General features: G+C 45.8%; 1 protein-coding gene across 8 annotated transcripts in view; it reads left to right on the top strand.

Moving 5' to 3' along the window:
• LOC100124207 (TOX high mobility group box family member 3) overlaps positions 1-18,439 on the top strand; it is a 244,955-nt gene that overhangs the window by 23,635 nt on the left and 202,881 nt on the right. For 4 of the 8 annotated variants that reach the window (XM_031932491.2, XM_031932488.2, XM_031932489.2 and 1 more), the window contains exons 1-2: positions 7,603-7,824; positions 10,404-10,513. In XM_031932491.2, coding sequence (XP_031788351.2) covers positions 7,689-7,824; positions 10,404-10,513 — 246 coding nt within the window. In that variant the 5' untranslated portion in view covers positions 7,603-7,688. Of the gene's footprint in view, positions 1-6,102; positions 6,997-7,602; positions 7,825-10,403; positions 10,514-18,439 lie in introns of those variants that run through there. The other 4 variants (XM_008217683.4, XM_032601067.1, XM_008217677.4 and 1 more) reach the window with 3 other exon arrangements.

Here is an 18,439-nt window from a genome sequence, read left to right as displayed (position 1 = left end):
TCTCTCTCTCTCTCTCTCTCTCTCTCTCTCTCTCTGTTATGCGCAGTGTTCTCTTGCTGCGCTGCCGAAAGGTCGTTGCCTGACATCGAGGCGAGGGCGCGGAGAAAAGAGAAAGAGAAAGACATCTATCGAACGAGCTCCGCTACGACTGCTCTCGTATTTTCGTCGAGCAGTGTCGGTTTATACCTCAATTCCTTTGTCACTTATTTTACTCTTTTACGGATACATGGATGGGATTTTTGTCGTCGGATGACTGTACTTTTTTATTTTTTCGTGGCAATCCGACATTGAACTTTGAGTATTGCGAATTAAGGCCGCCAATTAGCGCGCTGCGCAATCCAGCATCCACCGCGCGTGAACCAGTTTTCCGACAAACTCATTAGATGTTTCAAAGCTGCTTATTCGATTCGAGTATAATAGGATCAATCATCGGCGTGATATTTCCCAACACACTGCGGAGATACGTTTGCTAAACGTCGCTGAAACTTATAATTGCGCAACTATGCGCGTGTCTGACGCCGAGCTGTTTCGCATAACACGCAGGATCCGTAAAAATTTATCTGAAACACACCGTCTGCAAAAGTTTCGTAAATAATAGCATGTTTACTGATGAGATAACCGATAGAAACAAAGGCAAAACAAGTTTCCCGCGCGCGCAGTTTACAACAAAAGTATAACAGTGCGGCTCGCGCATGAATCACGCGGCCGCGAGAGAGATAAGTGCTAATATTAAGAGAAAGTAGGAAACGTAATGCTTTTTAACTTCGACATTATTTCAGGCGTTTCTCGAGACTGTTCATCTTCGATAAAGCGACTGTACGACGTTGAAATATCTGCCCCGGCGGCTCTCCTTGCGCTGTAGACCGCAAGATACTCGGAAAGTTCGAGCGTTCAATCTAAATTAAGTCCAAGGCTAAATAATATATTGTTTCATGTACCAGAAAGTAGTGAGTGTTTGAAACAAATAAAGCGCGACATATCTTATGCAAGAAATAGCGTTAATCGGGTCATCGTATTTCCCCTCCCCGACAGAGCGCGGAAAAAGTAGGTCGTGCAAAAGGAAAAATTCACGGCACTCGAAGTGCATAATCTAATTAAATTTCATACGCGCTTTAAGATGCGCTTAATAAAATCATTCTGAAATTTCATTTCTGTTTATCGTCGGAGTTTGGAACTGCGACGACCTCGAGAGAGCGCGATATCCGTTTCAATTTTTAAACTGGAGCGCGTCCATTCTTCACAGGAGATGAAATGGGTTAAGGCTAGCCAGCTCGCGTTCGAATTCGAGTTTAATATTAAGTAAGTACCGCTGCAAGGAAAAAGTTAGTCTTCCAATGCATCGAAAATTGTACGTCTGGGAAGGAAACGCTCCGCGAACAATCTGAAATTCTAATATCCATTCGAAGTGAAAATAGCAGCCGATGAAATAACGCAAATTAGATATCGAGGGCGCGGGGCGCTTTAATTACTTTAGTTATTATATATAAGTTCCAGGAATTTGCCTTTAAGGCCACCCATTCAAAATATGCTAATATCACTCCATCGGTTTCATAACCGCAGATTCTATAAGTTTCTGCTTCGTCGCCGTAATTAGTTTTCATGAAAAATTCAGCGTATAAGAGTATCATCGAATTAGCCGATGGCATTTTATGGTCCGCAGAATGTAACGCGCCAGCTTTTTACGAAAAGCAATATTTCATTTCGTCAGAGGTGTACGACACGACTCAGAATTAGCTCCGATGGTAATTTATCTTACGATTCCGTTCACCCCTAATCCGATTCAAGTGGCTTTTCGCGAGACGTTCGCTCTTCCGCGTGCAGAGAGGATGGTTAATTATTTAACGCTGGTATCTCACAGTCGACGTGCTCTCCGTCCCCCGCTATTTCTAGAGCAAAAGAAAAGGCAGTTCGTTAAGCCCAATCGAAGGTTGATAAAAAATTAATAATCGTACGCGGCTCGGGTTCAGCAGACGAAAGTTCGATCTGTAATACAGCAATCCAAAGTTTCGTCCCAAGAACAACCGCGAAACGCTGTTATTTTCCCCGAACTCGCGAATGATTATGCGCAGCGATGATGGAAGTTTCGAGTTTCCAATTATAGAGGGGGTTGCGCGAGGGGGCTTATTCTAATATTAATCGAGCAATCGAGACTGCCTCCCTCCCGTGCAACAACAAAGGAGCAAATCGATTTCAAGTTGGTCATTCACAAGCGGCCTGCCCCCCTGCAGTGCGCTGTGCGTTATATCCCGTAAAAAGTTGACGAATTCGAGGAAAACACCTCGCGCGGCTGCGAAATTTCAATGCGCGCGCGAGGGGGAATTTCGTTAAATTCGAGTACGACAATTAGATTGATTGTGTGTGCGCGCTGGTAATGATTGGACGCGCCGCGCGTTTAACCAGATTATACAGCTGTGTTCATCGACTCGCGTGTACAGTTCGAAACGAATTTCGCGTCGCTCCTTGTTATATTCGGACGAAAATCGAATCCTGCTATATAATAGGTCCAAAGCGCCGTCTAAAAAAAAAACTCGCAGCCGAAGGAGGAGAGGGAAAAAAGGAGTCGCACAGAGGCGCATGCATAAAACACAAGCTCGGCAATATCCGCGACACGCCATCCGGGCGAACGACCTCGTCCTCTCAGCAGCAGCAGTGGCAGAGAAAAGCCTCTCTCGGCATGTCTCTCTCTCACTCTCTCTCTCTCTCTCTCTCTCTCTCTCTCTCTCTCTCTCTCACTCTCTCTAGAGGCGCATTACACACAGGAGCGAGTGAGCGAGCGGACGACGCATCGCTGGCGCTGGGTATAATAGCGCCTCGGGCTTCGCCCTCTCTCTCGCTCGCTCGCTCGCGCAGTAGTAAAAGCCGGCATCAGCCGGTGCTCTAGACCCGAGCCAGACGCGCCGCGGGAAAGAAGAGAAAACGACGGCGACTCTCGAGAGGGATAGACGACTCGGCTCTCTGCACTGCAAGCGAGTGTGGCTCGGGCTTCTCTCGGTCAAGGTCGCCGCCGCCGCTTTTATATATACACACGCACACGCGAGCGGGCACGTGACTCCGTGTGATTATGCGCGGCTCTAATGCGAGTGTAGAGCCGGAGATTGTCTGGATGAGCTTATAGGCCTCGTCTAGATCGCGAAGTGTGCAGGTGGCGTGTACTCGTCGTAAGCCTAACCGCATCCGGCGACGTCGCGTCTCGTGCGCGTCGGTCTGGCACCGCAGGCGGGCTACCAAAAAACCAGTGCACGCCACAACAACCGGTATATACAAACGTGCACGTGGTCCCACACAGCTCGCAGAGCTCCAACGCTCGGCGGCACGTGGCTTTCATTCATGAAGAGGCTGCCGCTGCAGCAGCGTTGCGCCGCACAGCGCTAATGGCTATAACGGGCGGCTGCTGCTGCTGCTGCTCGCTCTCGTTATATACGCGTGTGTGTGTGTATATATATATATATATATATATATATATATATATATATATATATATATATATATATATATATATATATATATATATATACACACACTTTCCCGCAGCGAGAGCAGCAGCGCGCGCTCTGGGGTGCCAACTCTTTCCGTCCCTCTCTCTCTCTCTCGGCGCGCCGAGCGATTGTGTGCAGCCTGGCTCTACTCCGCGTGCGTGTATACCTATAGAGCCGGGAGTTCGCTCGTTGCCGTCAAAGCTGCTGCTGCTGCTGCTGCCGCTCTCGTTATCCCGCGGCGCGCCGCCGCTTTTGCTCTCTTTCTCGCTCGCTGTGACCGTGAATCTTGCCTCGCTGCTGCTGCTCCTTTTTTATCCTGCGCGCTGCGGGCTTTCGCGCTTCCTGCGAGCTTCGGCTCCGGGGCCGTGAACTTGCGAGCTTTCGAGTAGCGGCTGCTACGCTACGGTGCGTTGTTCGAGGCTTTTTTTTGTTGTTGTTGCATTTCGCTTTTCTTCGCGGTCTTTTTATAGACGGCGATAGCGCGCTGGATCGTGTAACATCCTCGACACGAGTATAGTTACTCCGAATTTGTTTTTAACGGGCAACAAAAGCTAACAAGTTTAATTTTAGACAATCCAGGCTCACTCCTAGCGTCGACGGCCGCTTCAATAATTTCGCGCCAGCTTGGCTTATGCAGCTCGCGTATATAGTTTCGTGCTTCTAAGGGTTTTGTTCGACGCAGTGAAAGTTTGATAAGTTTGTCTGGCGCATACGCACGCGTTTTCCATTGTTCTGAAAAGATAACGCAAAGACGCATGTACAGTCGCGTTGAGCATTGCGTTTTTTCATACCGTTTTAACGAACATATTTATTTTTCGATTGAATTCCCGAGTGTTGTTTAACAAATTTCCACGATTACGCTGATTCCGACGATGTAATCGTACGTATTCTTTGTTTATTCCGAACAGTAATGCGCGCATCGATTCAATTAAATTTGTAATAAATGCATTATTTCGAGCGAAGCCATCGATAATGTTTTAATTATACTTTTGATGTGTACCCGTCCGCGGCAAACAAAGTAATATTCATTTCCAGTGTTATATTCGAGAAACGTCAGAATTCGCTGCTGGCTTTCACTGTTGATTGAATTTAATAAAATAATTATATTACAAATCAAATATTAATTCAATCATGTCGAGCCGTATTTCCAGCTAAAACTTTACCTCGTTAATCGAAAAAAACACGCGCAAATAACGTTGTCCGTCATAAGTTTATATCTCTGTACAATTTATCCTCGTTATCGTTAATCATTTCGCTGTAGTTCGATTATTTATCAGCTCGCGCTGAGCCATTTTCTCCCTTCGACCTGACGGCTTCTTGATTTAGCTACTCAACAATTTCATTAGTATCGTTTCCATTATCCGAAAACGAAACTTTTAATTGGCGTGCGATAAAATTGAGCGAGCTTTAAAACTGGATTGGGGAAAACGAGTTTTATAAATTTACTAAAATGCAAAAGTTGTATTATACTTTCGACCAGATTAAAAATTTGCGACTAATAACACCGATCGAGAGCGTCATCTCGGCGAAAGCCACCCTTTAAAAGCAAGACAGCGTCGTAGTCCTGCCTTCGGCTCTATATACATACACACAGCGAACCTTCGTCCGAGCCGGGGCTTTCTCTTTCTCGCTGAAAGTGAAAATTGCGCTCACTCGCGAGCGGAGCAACGACTGCAGTGGGCTTTCGCGCTCGCGAGCGGGTTTACGCTCTGGCTTTTCGCCCTCGGCGGCTCGAAGGCGGAAGCGACAGAGGGTCAGGCAGGCGTGATATCTCGCCGTCTGGCGCGAGAGAGCGAGCGAGCGAGCGCCTCGGGGAATCGTGACCTTATCCACTTAAAGTGCCTGAGTGAGCTTCCAGCAGTTGCTTCAACCACTTGCTCGCTCCTCTTTTTCGAGCTCTTCATTGAGGATTCGCGATGATCGCACGCTGGAGCTTTTATGGTCGTTTTTCGACAAATTTCAACTAGCGTCTTCGAAGTGAGAATTATTGCCTGATACTTTTCGAACGGGAGGGAGCACCCGCCAGACACTTTAACACGTAAGTAGAACCGGTTGGGTGTGGTACGCCGCGTCATCGACCAGCTCGGCTGAAACAGCGCTCGCAAACGCAGTCATCGGCGCAGACAAGGCCGATACACCGAAAAAGAACAGCCAGCCAGCAGGCAGCATCCAGGCAAACATTCCCAGCGAAAAGCCTCTTCCCCGCCGCACGCACACCCCCGCGCGCGCGGCCGCACCTCCCCGGGCACATCCTCTCTCTCTCTCTCCATGTCACCAGCCGCGCCGCAGACGCCCCGCCAGACAGAGAGAGAGAGAGAGAGAGAGAGAGAGAGAGAGAGAGAGAGAGAGAGAGAGAGAGAGAGCGCTCGCGAAAAGCCGCTGTGGTGGCAGCAGCGCGCCGCTTCCGCCTAGGCGGTGGCGCAGCAGCGAGTCGACGCGCGCGAGGAGGGATAGCCGCCGGCAGCGGGCGGCGGGGGGAGGAGAGAGCGAGTGAGCGAGCGAGCGAGAGAGAGAGAGAGAGAGATAGAGAGAGAGAGAGAGAGAGAGAGAGAGAGAGAGAGAGAGAGAGAGAGAGAGAGAGAGAGAGCAAGCCACGCTCGCTCGAGAGAAGCCTCTCCGGCACACGGTGCACTGCACCTACGGCTACTACCGCGGCAGCACGTACTACTCAAGCTCGCTCGCTAGCTGGCTCTCTCGCCGAATCGTCGCTCGCTCGGTCGCTCGCTCGGGTCCGCGGCCTTAATCCTCCTTCTTACGCACACCTTCGTTCATTCATTCCCCCTCCTCCTCCCTCATTCACTTCGTGTGTATACACGCTCTCCGCGGCGACAAGCTCGCTGCTCTTTCTCTCTCTCTCTCTCGCTCCTTATCCGCACGCAATCGCGCGCCGTGCGAAAGCTCTTCCGGTGTGCAGCCGGCGCCTCGCACACACACACCTCTGACCTAACCTCACCCCTCGTCCTTGGCACTGCACTCTCTCTCTTCCCCCTCCCCCTCGCCCTCGGCGTCGTCGTAGCGCTCCTGTGAAGAGAGCCGACCCGTGTTGGTGTGCGCGCGCGTGTAAACACGTGACGGGCTTGCAGCGGCGTGAGCAGTATTTTTTCCACGCCGGACCATCGGGACAGAGATATCTCCTGGTACTTCGCCGAGGCAGCGGAAGAGGCCGGTGACTGTGACCCGTGTACACGAGTGTTCGGATTCCACTGTGCTACTGTGTGTTGAACTCGGATAGATTGGTATACAAGTGCGCGGCTACGAGTGTGCAGTTCCGAACGTGAAAACACTGTGACATAATGAACGCCGACTACGCCCTGTCCTCGCGGAGGCCCTCCGTGTAGTCGCGGAAGCTCCTTCGGACGAACGGACTGACCGAGAGACTCCGGGGCGAGGTGTGTAACGGGAGGCACGACAACAAGGAAGACGGAGAGGGAAGCGGAAGACGAAGAAGTCGTCGGCGCTTCGAAGGAGGACAAGATGAGCGCGGACGGCATCGTCGGGGCCATCGCCATCAGCCTGTTTGGTACTCTTCCTTTGATGCTCGAATCCCTCCATAACGTCGCGCGCAACCTTGACTCGACGGAACACTATATACCGGCCTTCCGAATTATACACGGAACGAAACGAGCGCCGCCGTCAGATACACCGACACAAAGACGAACTTTTTCCGCTCTCCCCATTCATTCCTCAAACTCTGCGACAACTCGCGGCAACAGCAACAACAGTTATCGGTGCACCTGACGACGACGCGATTGTTCGTCGCGAGCGCGCGCGCATCAACTTTCTCTTCATTATTACCGTTAGCGCTGCCCGCGAATCCCGACGATAACGGCCAGCGCCGATACTTTTCCGTTTGCCCGATGTGTGTAGAGTTACGCAGGTATGAAAAAGTTTTGCTTCTGCTGTGCAGCGAATCCGCGCAAAATTTCGCTACTGCTGGATCGGTAATCAACGGGGGACTCGCGCGGGTGTAATAAACTCGGTCGTTGCTGGTCTCGGATGATATTGTTACAAACGAGTTTCTAATGACGCAAGCCCGCAGCCACGACGCTGCATTATTCATTCCTTTCTCGAATCCATTGGGAATAATCCATTGGTAACGAGGAATTTCTCGTGATCAGTGCAGTAACGCGTACCCTCCGCGATGAGGAGACGAAAAACTGTACCGCGACCTTTGATCAACGAACTCGGCGGCGTTAAAAATTGATCGGCCTGATGTGCTGGAGAGCAGCGCATTGTGCGCGGAGCCTTTCAACGCATCGATTTTCCGCTCAATCCACATCAGACGAATGTCTTCGTATAGGTACGAGTGAGAGAGGGCAGTGCTTCTCAACTCGGTGCATGTGTACAGGTATTTGCCAGCTTTTCGTTCGATGGTAGGATGCAAATCGAAAAGCGCGGATGATTGATTTTATTTTAAGATAGAGATTTACAACGATCTCGTCGACGGTTCGCAATTAATATTCAGCGAGAAGCGCGTCGGACGTGAATGAATGCCAGGCTATAAACGCCGCAACTGTATATTTTTTCCTCGGCTCTCGGCGCGTCATAAATATATTATAACGCTGAAATAGCGCGCGAGCAGCAGAAAAGAAGAATACGAATCAATAATTCAAACGGCTTTGCATTCCACATTCCTGATTACGGAAATGTGGGTTATGCATTGTGAACGTATTGCATGACCCACACTTCATTATATAGTCCCTCTCTCTCGCTCTGCAAATTGTGGATCATGCAATACGCGCTCTCTCGCGGCCCCGATGTGTATGCCTTACATTTTCGTAGCTAATCTAAGTATTGGTTCGGAGCTGAAATTGCTTCATTTGCGATTCGTAATGGAAAGCGTTTGACCGCATAAATTTTATTGTCTGACGCAGCCGCTGCATTACACGTGTACCCGCAGCGACGTGTCTAATATTTTTGAAATCCAATTTCGTTGCTCTGTGCGCCGTGATTTAAAATGAATATCAGCCGCGCTGCACGGCGGGAGAGTAAATTTTTGCCGCTCGAGCCCATGTTATTGTGTATGTATCGTTGCATAAAAATACATTTCGCGCTGAGACAATGTGGAATTCAACGAGATCGACACATTCTCCGCGGTATTTTTCCGGGATTGCTGTCAGATCCAGTATTATTTTTTCTTCCCTTTTTTTCGATAAGACATAATTCATTTCTACTGAAATGTTTAATCGATTTCGCCCGCCAGCTCGGGAGAGTTTTTATTTATTTATTTATTTTTGAACTTCATAAACTACAGCTCATTAAATTTCGCGATGTTTACACGATATTTATTAAGTTATTTGTATCAAAAGTCTCGGGGTTTTTCTTTACGAGACGTTTTTAGTGTTTCGGGCGAATGTGGTTAAAAAGTACATTTTTTAAAGCGCATTTCATTTTATTCGGGGCAAAGAAAATTGTGTTTGCCGGGAGTAAGCAACTTCTCACATAAAAATTTAATAGCTACAGATCACGAATGAGAGAGGGGGGGGGGGGAGGGAGAGACCGTTCTACATCAAAACTTTATGTTTTTCGACATTAAATTGGTTATGTATTATAAAAGTTTTGTAGTACGTAATCAAAACTTTGCCGCGCTAAAATGTCAGAAGTTGTTTCAAAATTAAAAACTTGTTTTTAAAGCTAGTTGAATAAGATTTTATAAAAGAATGGAATGGCTTTCTGAAATAACATCATGAGAAAGTTTAATCAATGCTGCAGTTCCATTTATTCAACTGCGCCCGCGCGCGCTCGCGGCTTTTATTATGCCAACGTTTTCGATGTATATGTCTGCGCAATTTTTACGAATGGTAAACGTGCTTTTCATTTTTACCGCAGAGATAACATTCCGAAAAGTCAATGTTCATAATCATGCCTTTGCATAATGGTAGAAATATAACGGATACGTTAATTTAATGTGGCCCGAATCCCGCCCAATTTCCGAACATTCAAGGGTATTAGTTAAGATTTAAATAACTTGGAGTATACACACAAAGCGATCACAATCTGTCCATTAACGATATTCAAATATTAACCCATTACAGGAATAGTTGGCTCAATATTTGTACAAATCAAAGATAGAGCTTCATTGTCTAGCTCCATGTATTTCGAATGCGGATCTAAATTATTCGGACTAGCTAAATCATACATCCAATTAATACGAAAAAATGCACTGCAATGACTCTACAATGTTATTACCGGTATAGTGCAGCGGTGTGCAATCATACGTTGGAATGATATTATCTTTTTATGGCTGGAACAGTATAGAGTCATTTGTGACTCTTTTTTTTTTAAATAAAACATTCGAGTCAAAGTGAAGTATCTTCGATTAAGTTTTTTTTTTGTGCATGCTGACTTTCGCGCGTTAATGGGACGTTTAAACGAAGATAAAGGAATTAGGTCACGCGCGCATGATTTTCATTTTAAAACGGAGAACTGTACTTCGTTCTTTGCAGAACGAAGTGCGGATGCACTTCGCGCAACTAAACGAGGTCGCAGTATGAAATCCGGTAATGGCGAAACGAATTTAAAATCGCAGAATAATGATGATTTATCGCATGGAAGAGCCGTAGTGTCTGCAGTAGAAACGTATGGTCATTCAAACGGTTGCGCGTAGAAAATGTTATATCCATTCACTAACTCTCATACGATGATCTGCGAATCGCGACCATTGGTGTACGAAGTAATCGGCCTTTGCAGTTCACTATTCGTAATACAGAGTGTAACGATGTACTTTCAACGGAAGGGATTATTGCATATTTCAATAAACCTATTGCTATTATTATAAACAACGCAAGAGCATCTCATGCCGAGCCACTTGAAAATCGTAATTAAAAAAGCCCCCGTGTCTGAAATAATTCTCGTTAAACATCCGAGCGGCACTTGAATTAATTTCTCTCCGGCCGATGCTTAATCCGACGTGTATCTGTTCCGCAGGTGGCGAGAAGAAGAGGAGAGACAGCATGGATTCGAGCTACTCCGTGCTCAACGGCAGCAGCGAACTCGACTCGGCTAGAATGTTCGATCAGTATCCCTACAAGTCAACGGTGAGTTTCTTTTTATCTCCTTTATTTGCAAGGCTTTCCATGTATACCCACGTGGAAATTCCTCGCTCTTTCTCTGTTGTAAGCTTTTTGCGCGACTATGCGGATTAACATTTCGATGTATCCGCGGTGTACAGAGTCGCTGACCAGTACCCTTTTTCAACGAGTTTTGAACGTAAAAACATGTGAGCTAATTTGCAATTCGTTTTTGTTATACTCGAGATTCTTCAAGCAATGTGTGTGTGTGTGTTGTATGAGGAATTTAAAAAAAAAGTGGTTCAATGGGATGGTCCAAAAATATCTGAAGGAACACGACTCGGGCAAGTTTCTCTTGCTTTTTTGTCGTGATAATTGAATTACGAAAAAACAAGCTTTAATTTACGCTCTAGAAAGAGACATACAGGACATATTATGTCAGGTATTCGTTCAAATGTACCTATGTAATTTTATCCGCGGCGATCGTACACCTATTATCAGTAAGAAATTTAGCGCAGCTGCACTTGACGAGAGCAATAGGATGTGAGTGGTCTAAGGTTGCAAAAACTCGGCTACGTAGAGACCGGCAATATTTAATGCAAATTTTGTGGGTTTTTAATGCTCGCTGTCATTAAGCAGCATTTTCTAACCTCAATTTCGAAATCGAAAGTAACCTACATAATCCTCTAGTGCACGTGATCTTTTTTACTTTTGCTGCCGGGAGAAAATTAAGTAATAATATTTGCATCAGACCTGATTATATTAACTTTGGGCGATGTTTGCGGAGAAACGAGGCAGCAAACGAAGAATTATTCACATCGGAAATCAACAAGCTCAACTCGGCAATGACAGTTCTGCTTTTCTATTTACGGCGTCAAATCAGATCGAAGCGCGCAATTGGACTTTACCCCGATGAATCGGACTCGGTAATGAATAATTTCACTCCAACTCGGATGTGTATACCTTTCGATTGTGTTTGTGAAAGCAAAAGAGACTTGATTTTTTTCTCTACCTATTGATTTATTGATGACCTCATTAAGAACGAGGTCAATCTAAAACGAGCCTCGCGCAAGAGACATTTCATGTTTGCAAAAAAAAGTCGCTCAAAGAGCCGGTCTACACAACACTAGCGCTTGTCGCTGCACTATAGTATATCGATGACGCCTTGCGAAATTCCAAATGATATTGTATAACAAAATTGACGCCGGCAATAAACTCGAGACGCGCGATTGCAGTTTTGAAATTTCATCGTGTGTACACGACGCGCACTGCAATCTAGTTGGAGAAAAATTCGAGCTTGCCTGTCTGTGCATATTGATATTTTTTGTCTCTCTCTCTCTCTCTCTCTCTCTCTCTCTTTCTCTCTCTCTCTCTTTCCCTCCCTGTGCGGAACATGAAGATTCAATACCGCTGATAATGACGGAGGGAAAAAATTGAAACAATATTTTTAAAACTGGATTTTTTCAGCGACCTGCGTCATCGCCGGTTTTATAGTAGAAAAGCTCGAAAGCAGAACAAACGTTTTCTTTGACGCGTTGAAATTATTCATAAAACCGAGCTTCTAATGGCATTGGATTTGTATTTACATAAGAGGAGGGAGAGACTCTTCTCTCCCTCTCTGCGTCGCAGCATTTCCCCCTGTGCTGTACGCGCGAGAGGGAAAGAGAGTGAGAGAAAGAAAGAGGAATTTTTCAAAGCTCTCTGGCACGCCAAAGCGGAAAAATATAAAGAAGCGTTAAACAAACCGCCAAAGAGGACAGAGAGTGAGTGCAGAGCGACAGAGAGAGAGAGAGAGAGAGAGAGAGAGAGAGAGAGAGAGAGAGAGAGAGAGAGAGAGAGAGAGAGAGAGAGAGAGGCAGAGCTGACGTAAGCGCGTGCACGAGTGATTAGTACGGACAGCGGGAAAAAATATTGTCATTTTCAGCTTTCGCTAATGTGCATAATGAAATATTTTTACGGCGCTAATTTATCGCCTCGAACTCGTGTATTTATTTTTAACGATAATGGAGCTCTCGGCGAAGCAGGTGCGCGAGTTCTCAGCACCTCTCGGTATTTTTATTTACTCTCCTTTGCTCTTCGATGCAACATTCGTTTCAGCCTGAGATTCGAACACTTCATTATCAACTTTGTTTTTTTTAAACAATTTATATGTCGTGAGCATTTGCAAAACCAATAAACATAGCTGCAGCTGAATAGCGAGAAAAATAATAACCCGACCGAATAACGCTTAAACATACACGATAAATCTGGGTCATGACATTGAGCGCGGGGGATTGTAATGTATATTTCTAACGCAGAACACTGCATTTCATTCTGTGTATTGAATTTTGCAATACCTTTATATAGTCGACACGATCTACGAGTTTTTTGCTTCGCGTATCATGAAAACTTGTGAAAGTAATATGTAACATTCTTGGGTACACCTGTGGGATACCAGACCGTTTCGGAACAAGTTTTCTCACGCATAAGTCATCCGAAACTTCTCCCCTACGAAAGAATGCCTCACGTAATGCGAAAAGACAATCGACGGCCGTATCCGTGCCGCCCTACCCCCACCCCACAAGCCCATAACAGAACAGGAGTCAATGACCAGAGTCGTTCGTCGCCACGGGATTTTGGTATCGATTGACCCTGTCTGCACGGACATCGCGTCCGGTACAAAAGTCACGCGAGGTATAGTGATGAATCGCGCGCAAAGAGTAGAAAAATATAAGACACATCGCACAATCAACGCGAATATGCGGGCGGAGGCTTGCTGCATGTGTGTGCGGCCACGACGGCGAGTGCACAGGAATTGGAGCGCTAATTTCCTGAGTCATCGAGCGCGCAAAAACGATGCCAAGCTCTTTGACGGGCATGCAACGGCCGCCCACAACCTTCGACGAAAGTTCAACGGTATTTTGCGCGCGATTCGTTCGCTGCTGCATCGCGAGGCTGTTGATTTTCGAAAAGTATACGTGCACTTACCGACGGATCGATAGCAATCGAGAATCACGGAGTTTCGCAATAGCCGCTGCATGTAGATTTTACGACTAGCTGTGCATTATACAGTAGTTAGAAGAATCGATTACTCTCAACACGTCGGCGGTGAAGGGTTATGCACGCGTGATAAAATTAAAAATAGCTGTTTGCTAGGGGGGCCCGTTATTACACAGCAAGAAAAAGTCGTTAAAACTTTTAAAGGCGAAAATTTCTGCCTCGTCGCCATAGCCATCCGTGCGATTTTCCCGCCGAGTCATTTGCTTCTCTCGCGATGGGAGAGGGCTGCAAAAATGGAGAAAACTTCATTTTTTCCTCGCTTTCTTCGCTTCTCTTTTCTTCTGGAAAACAGCGCGCCCGGGTGAGTTTGAAAATTTGTATTAAAATGCCACTCGCAGACTTTCCAAGTTCGTCTGGGGTATTTTTCAACAGGGCGTTACAGGATTATTGTCGCTATGAAACTTTGATACGCTCTTTCTCGGAAAATGAAGAGTTATCCGGATTGTGTAACCGAGTTATTTCAAACCGCGAAGAATATTGTTGATATCGATGAGATTCAGAAGAACTTTTCGTAGTTCATGGTTACCGACCGTCGGTAATTATTGAAGTCAGCTCGAATAATTCGATTAAAATTTTAAGAAAGATCTAGGGAATTACTATAAATTATACCCCATCAATTCCAAAACCAATTTACCAACCGAGTTCAATAAGTCCAAAAAAAAAGTTGTCTAAAAATGACAACTTCGTTCACGCAAATTTTCGTCAGCCAATCTAAACGACGTGGAGCGGTATAAAGCGACGTTAGCCTGGGGTATATTGCAATTCGATATAGCATCTCATAATCCTCGCGCAAACCTCCCGCGCATGCCATTGTGCGCCTGTATGTGCTCTCGTACGTGTGTGAATGCATACGTATATGTGAGGAGGATGTACCGACAAAACTCAGACTTGCTGCCACACGCGAATATTGATCTGCGTGCTTGCTCGACTCCTGCATGGGTGTAGGCGGTTACGCACGAATCGTTGAATTCGAGTTTCGGGGGGAAATTGACTTTGTTCGATTCTCTCGCTCTCTCTCTCTCTCTCTCTCTCTCTCTCTCTCTCTCTCTCTCTCTCTCTCTCTCTCTCTCTCTCTCTGTTTTTGCGATTTCGGTATTTTTGATTTTGATAGTAACGCGCGCTCGAAATGATAAAACTTTGACGTTTCGGTAACGAATGTCTGTGCCGAGCAATACACACAAATTCAGAGCGAACTTTGGGAAGTAAACAGTTCTGGAAAAAGCAATCAATCCTGCATTGTGAGACGTAACCTCGACATGCAAGTCACTCAGAAAGTTATACGCTCCGCCGCCACGTCGAAGCGACCTCATTCGCTCCACACACACACGCACACCCACACATACTTATAACGTACAAGAGTGAAAACTCTCTCTCTCTCTCTCTCTCTAAACTATGTAAGCAGCGCATACGTGCATCTATTTACTTTATTAATTTATCAACTGAATCATCGTGATCGATTGCGCAAACGCGTCGTCGTGCATTTTCGAGGAGCTGCGCGCGAGCGCGGAAATAAGTAGAAGAACTTCTCCTTTTTAAGCTGAATTCGTTTTCTCCCGTCGTGTCTATCCGCGGCTGTCTTTCGGCTTGTTAGAAAGACAAATGCGGCTTTGTGTGTACATGTTGCATACTTCGTATAGTCAATGACAAAAGTGCATAGATTAGAAAGCGCTGCAGGAACGTTGGCTAAACATTGACGAAATGCTTTCGAAATTTATGCCCACTTTTTTCTCGCTAATTAATTGCATCACCCGCGCTCACTTTCGGGCAAATATGAATAATTGGTTTATGCAACTTGCAGCGCCATTCATTAGACGCAAATAATAATGCCAGCCAGTGTAAACAGTATAATAATGAGCTAATCTTTCTCGTATCAAATTTGCGGAGAGGATTTTTTTTTAAAAGTTCGTTTACAAAATATATGTGTGTATAACGAGAGCGCTTGCGCAAGTCTGCTATAATTAATCTCCAAGCAGAGCAAATAGGTATTTTAACAATCTCATTTTTGCAAGTAATCTCCCAAAATCATTGCGCAAAGATTGACAAGCGGGATCGTTAAGCAAATTATCCGTGAGCGATATTTGAATTTTCCGCGCATTGTTTCGCGGCGGAAATAGTTTTCTAAAACACAGAGGGAGAGAGAGAGATACGTCGGTCTTAAACTCTTTCCAGAAAACACGCGGCGGTCGTGTAAACCGGACGAGTGACCGGACGAGACTCCTCTTGCATTTGAGGTTTCGCTCGGTGCACGTGCGCGCATTCCGATGAGATTGTAGAGCGAGCAGCCTGCCGAGCGAGAAAGGGAAGAGCGATCTGACGTAATCGTTGCAATCGTAATTCTCCTCTATTTAAATTGGCTCATTTATTCCGACAGACACGGGAAAACTCGCGAGATAGCCGTATAAATACTGCAGCCGGAGTGCAGACGATTCGCTTGATTTAGAGCGCGACTTTTACATTTCTTTTGTTATTTATTCCTGGCGATTTTTCACGGAGATTCCGGCTGGACGACGTTATCTGGAAATAGTTTTGAAGAGGATAGTCGGATTTGAATATAGAAGTAACAGAGTACCCGAAGTAAAATCTTGTCGCGAATAGTTTTTGCGTCGTCTGGATATACGAGTGCACAAGAGAACAACGAATTCATGCTGGATCGACTCTTTCGCTTACCCCCGTCTCGCTCACGCGGAACCGGTGTATAAATGTACTTTGGAAAGCACTTAAAGCGTCCTTTGAGAAAATAGAATTTGTAGGCTATATACGTTCCCTCTAGCGATTGTATGCATATACATTTGGTTCTTTTCGGACCGGCGCACGCGCATTACAAATTCATCTTTACCATTTAGGCATTATCTTCCAGTCGCGCGAGCAGTCGTCGAGCGAAATATTCGTGTCACGCTTCCGCGACACAGAGGAATTGCGCCGATCAAAGCGACATCTATCAAAATTGTCGAATCTCGCGTTTCTCGTTTTTAACGCGCTGCTCGAGCACGCAAAAGGATGCGGGATTAAAATTGCGCTCTCGGGGAGATTCGATGGAAATTGCTTTGGTCTTACACTTGGTTTTACCCGGAGAGAGTTTGCAATTTTGTTAGTTTACAATTCAATGTTTGGTTGGAGATATAAATAGCAAATGCACCCGGTATAGCGAATTCGTATCTTTAGCTCTGTACTCGATTTCGAACCAATATTCTCTAAAAGGGTATGTGAAAGTTACGTTGAAATTGAAGGTAAAAATGTGTGTCGAACAACACCAGTTACAGGAACACGCGATGTGGCTAAAGCACGAAAATCGCATGTGCTTAAAAAAAGCATCAGTTGATATTCATTCAATAAAACCGACCGAAGACGAAAACTGGCACAACCTTATCATCCGTGCTACTCTCCACGGACAATGAAATCAGGTCCACAATACACACAATTCCATTCTCACCGTTTAAATCTCGGTGGCTAAGTGTAGCGTAGCATCAGTAGCTCAATCTACTCAGCAACTCGTAATCACGATACACGGAACAAGTCGAGCGTGTCCGACTCGCGCGTGTTACACCTATGCGGCTCGAAACAAAACGAAGAATCGCTTTAATTGCTCATCAGATTCATTCGTGCGATCGATAAGTCCCCGAGGATAACATGCAACTTTCACACTTCCGCACACGTACACTCGTTCTTTTCATCCTTTCGGCCGCGGCGTTTCAAGTGCACATGCGCATGCATTCTCGGGGAGTCAAGTGCGCGTGTACATCGAGAGCTTTGGTGCATTATTTCGCGCGCAGTTCTTATTCCGAGTATCCCGTTTTTCTGATTTTCCGCCACTATTATCCGCGTCTCTTTCTCTTTCTCTCCATTTCGCGTCGCGTCGATACTCGTGGCAGGTGTGCTTGTGCGAGGATACGGATGCAGGTGTACGCGTTGAGCTTTTTTATTCGCGAAGCTGCTGAAACAAAATGAAAGGCGGCTGCCGCTGTATAGACCCCCCGTAAAGGCGGATGAATAAACGGAGATTGAAAGGACATACAAAAAATATATTGAAGCGAAGAAAAGGGAGAAGGAATTATAGCTGGCTTCGGCTGATGGAAATAAATTCGCCTCTTTGTGGCTATGCGTTCTTTCCTTCTCTAGCTGCGATGATTTTGCGTGAGTGCAATTTCGAATGAGGAAAGCTCGGAGGTCGTCTCGGGCAAAGACGTCGAAGGTCAATAATTTGCAGATGTATAACCGAACGCGACAAAATTAGATCTGGTCTGGTTTCTCCATATGAAATGTTGCAGCTTCGAGTCTCTAAACGCGCTGAAAGAGGAACTAAATTTACAGCGTGAAATCAGATCTTTTGTAAGGAGCTTTCGCAGCGTGTAATATTCATCGGTATAATAGCAGTCGGCGAAGTTTATAAGTATACAGCCGGAGCTATTTGAGGGTATCAGTTTGTATCTATCAAAGCGTGTCGAATTCATTATGACATCGCGCATAAGTCATGCATGCGCGGATCTATTAAAATTTTAATCATCATTAACCGTTATCGCTGCAGGAAAATCTATTCAATGTGCTGCTCTGTACGTGTTTTTCAATGCACCATTAAGCTTCTAGTTGAATCAACAACAATCGGCAATATTCATCTAAATGCATTTCACCCATGCCAATGTTCCAGTTCGTTATCACCAGCCTTGCTTCACAAAAGGTGCTCACAGCGCTATTCCTTCTTTTTGTTGTCATAAAATCAAGCCTAAACAAAAATGCCCAGTATCACCGAGGAAACGAAACGCCAATAATCGTTTTACGCCGATCGACCTCATCAAAATGGGTGTAACAGCAACGAAAACCTCAGCGCGGTAAACAAAGTAAAACTAGCTCTCGATATAGGATTTCCTTCGCGGCTCAGTAAAGTGTAAGAAAGATGAAGCTGGCATAGACAGAACAAGA

This window comes from Nasonia vitripennis, chromosome 5 (genome assembly GCF_009193385.2).
Source record: "Nasonia vitripennis strain AsymCx chromosome 5, Nvit_psr_1.1, whole genome shotgun sequence".
NCBI lineage: Eukaryota > Metazoa > Arthropoda > Insecta > Hymenoptera > Pteromalidae > Nasonia > Nasonia vitripennis.
Note: the sequence above shows the minus strand (reverse complement) of the source record. Positions and strands in the feature narration are given on the sequence as shown.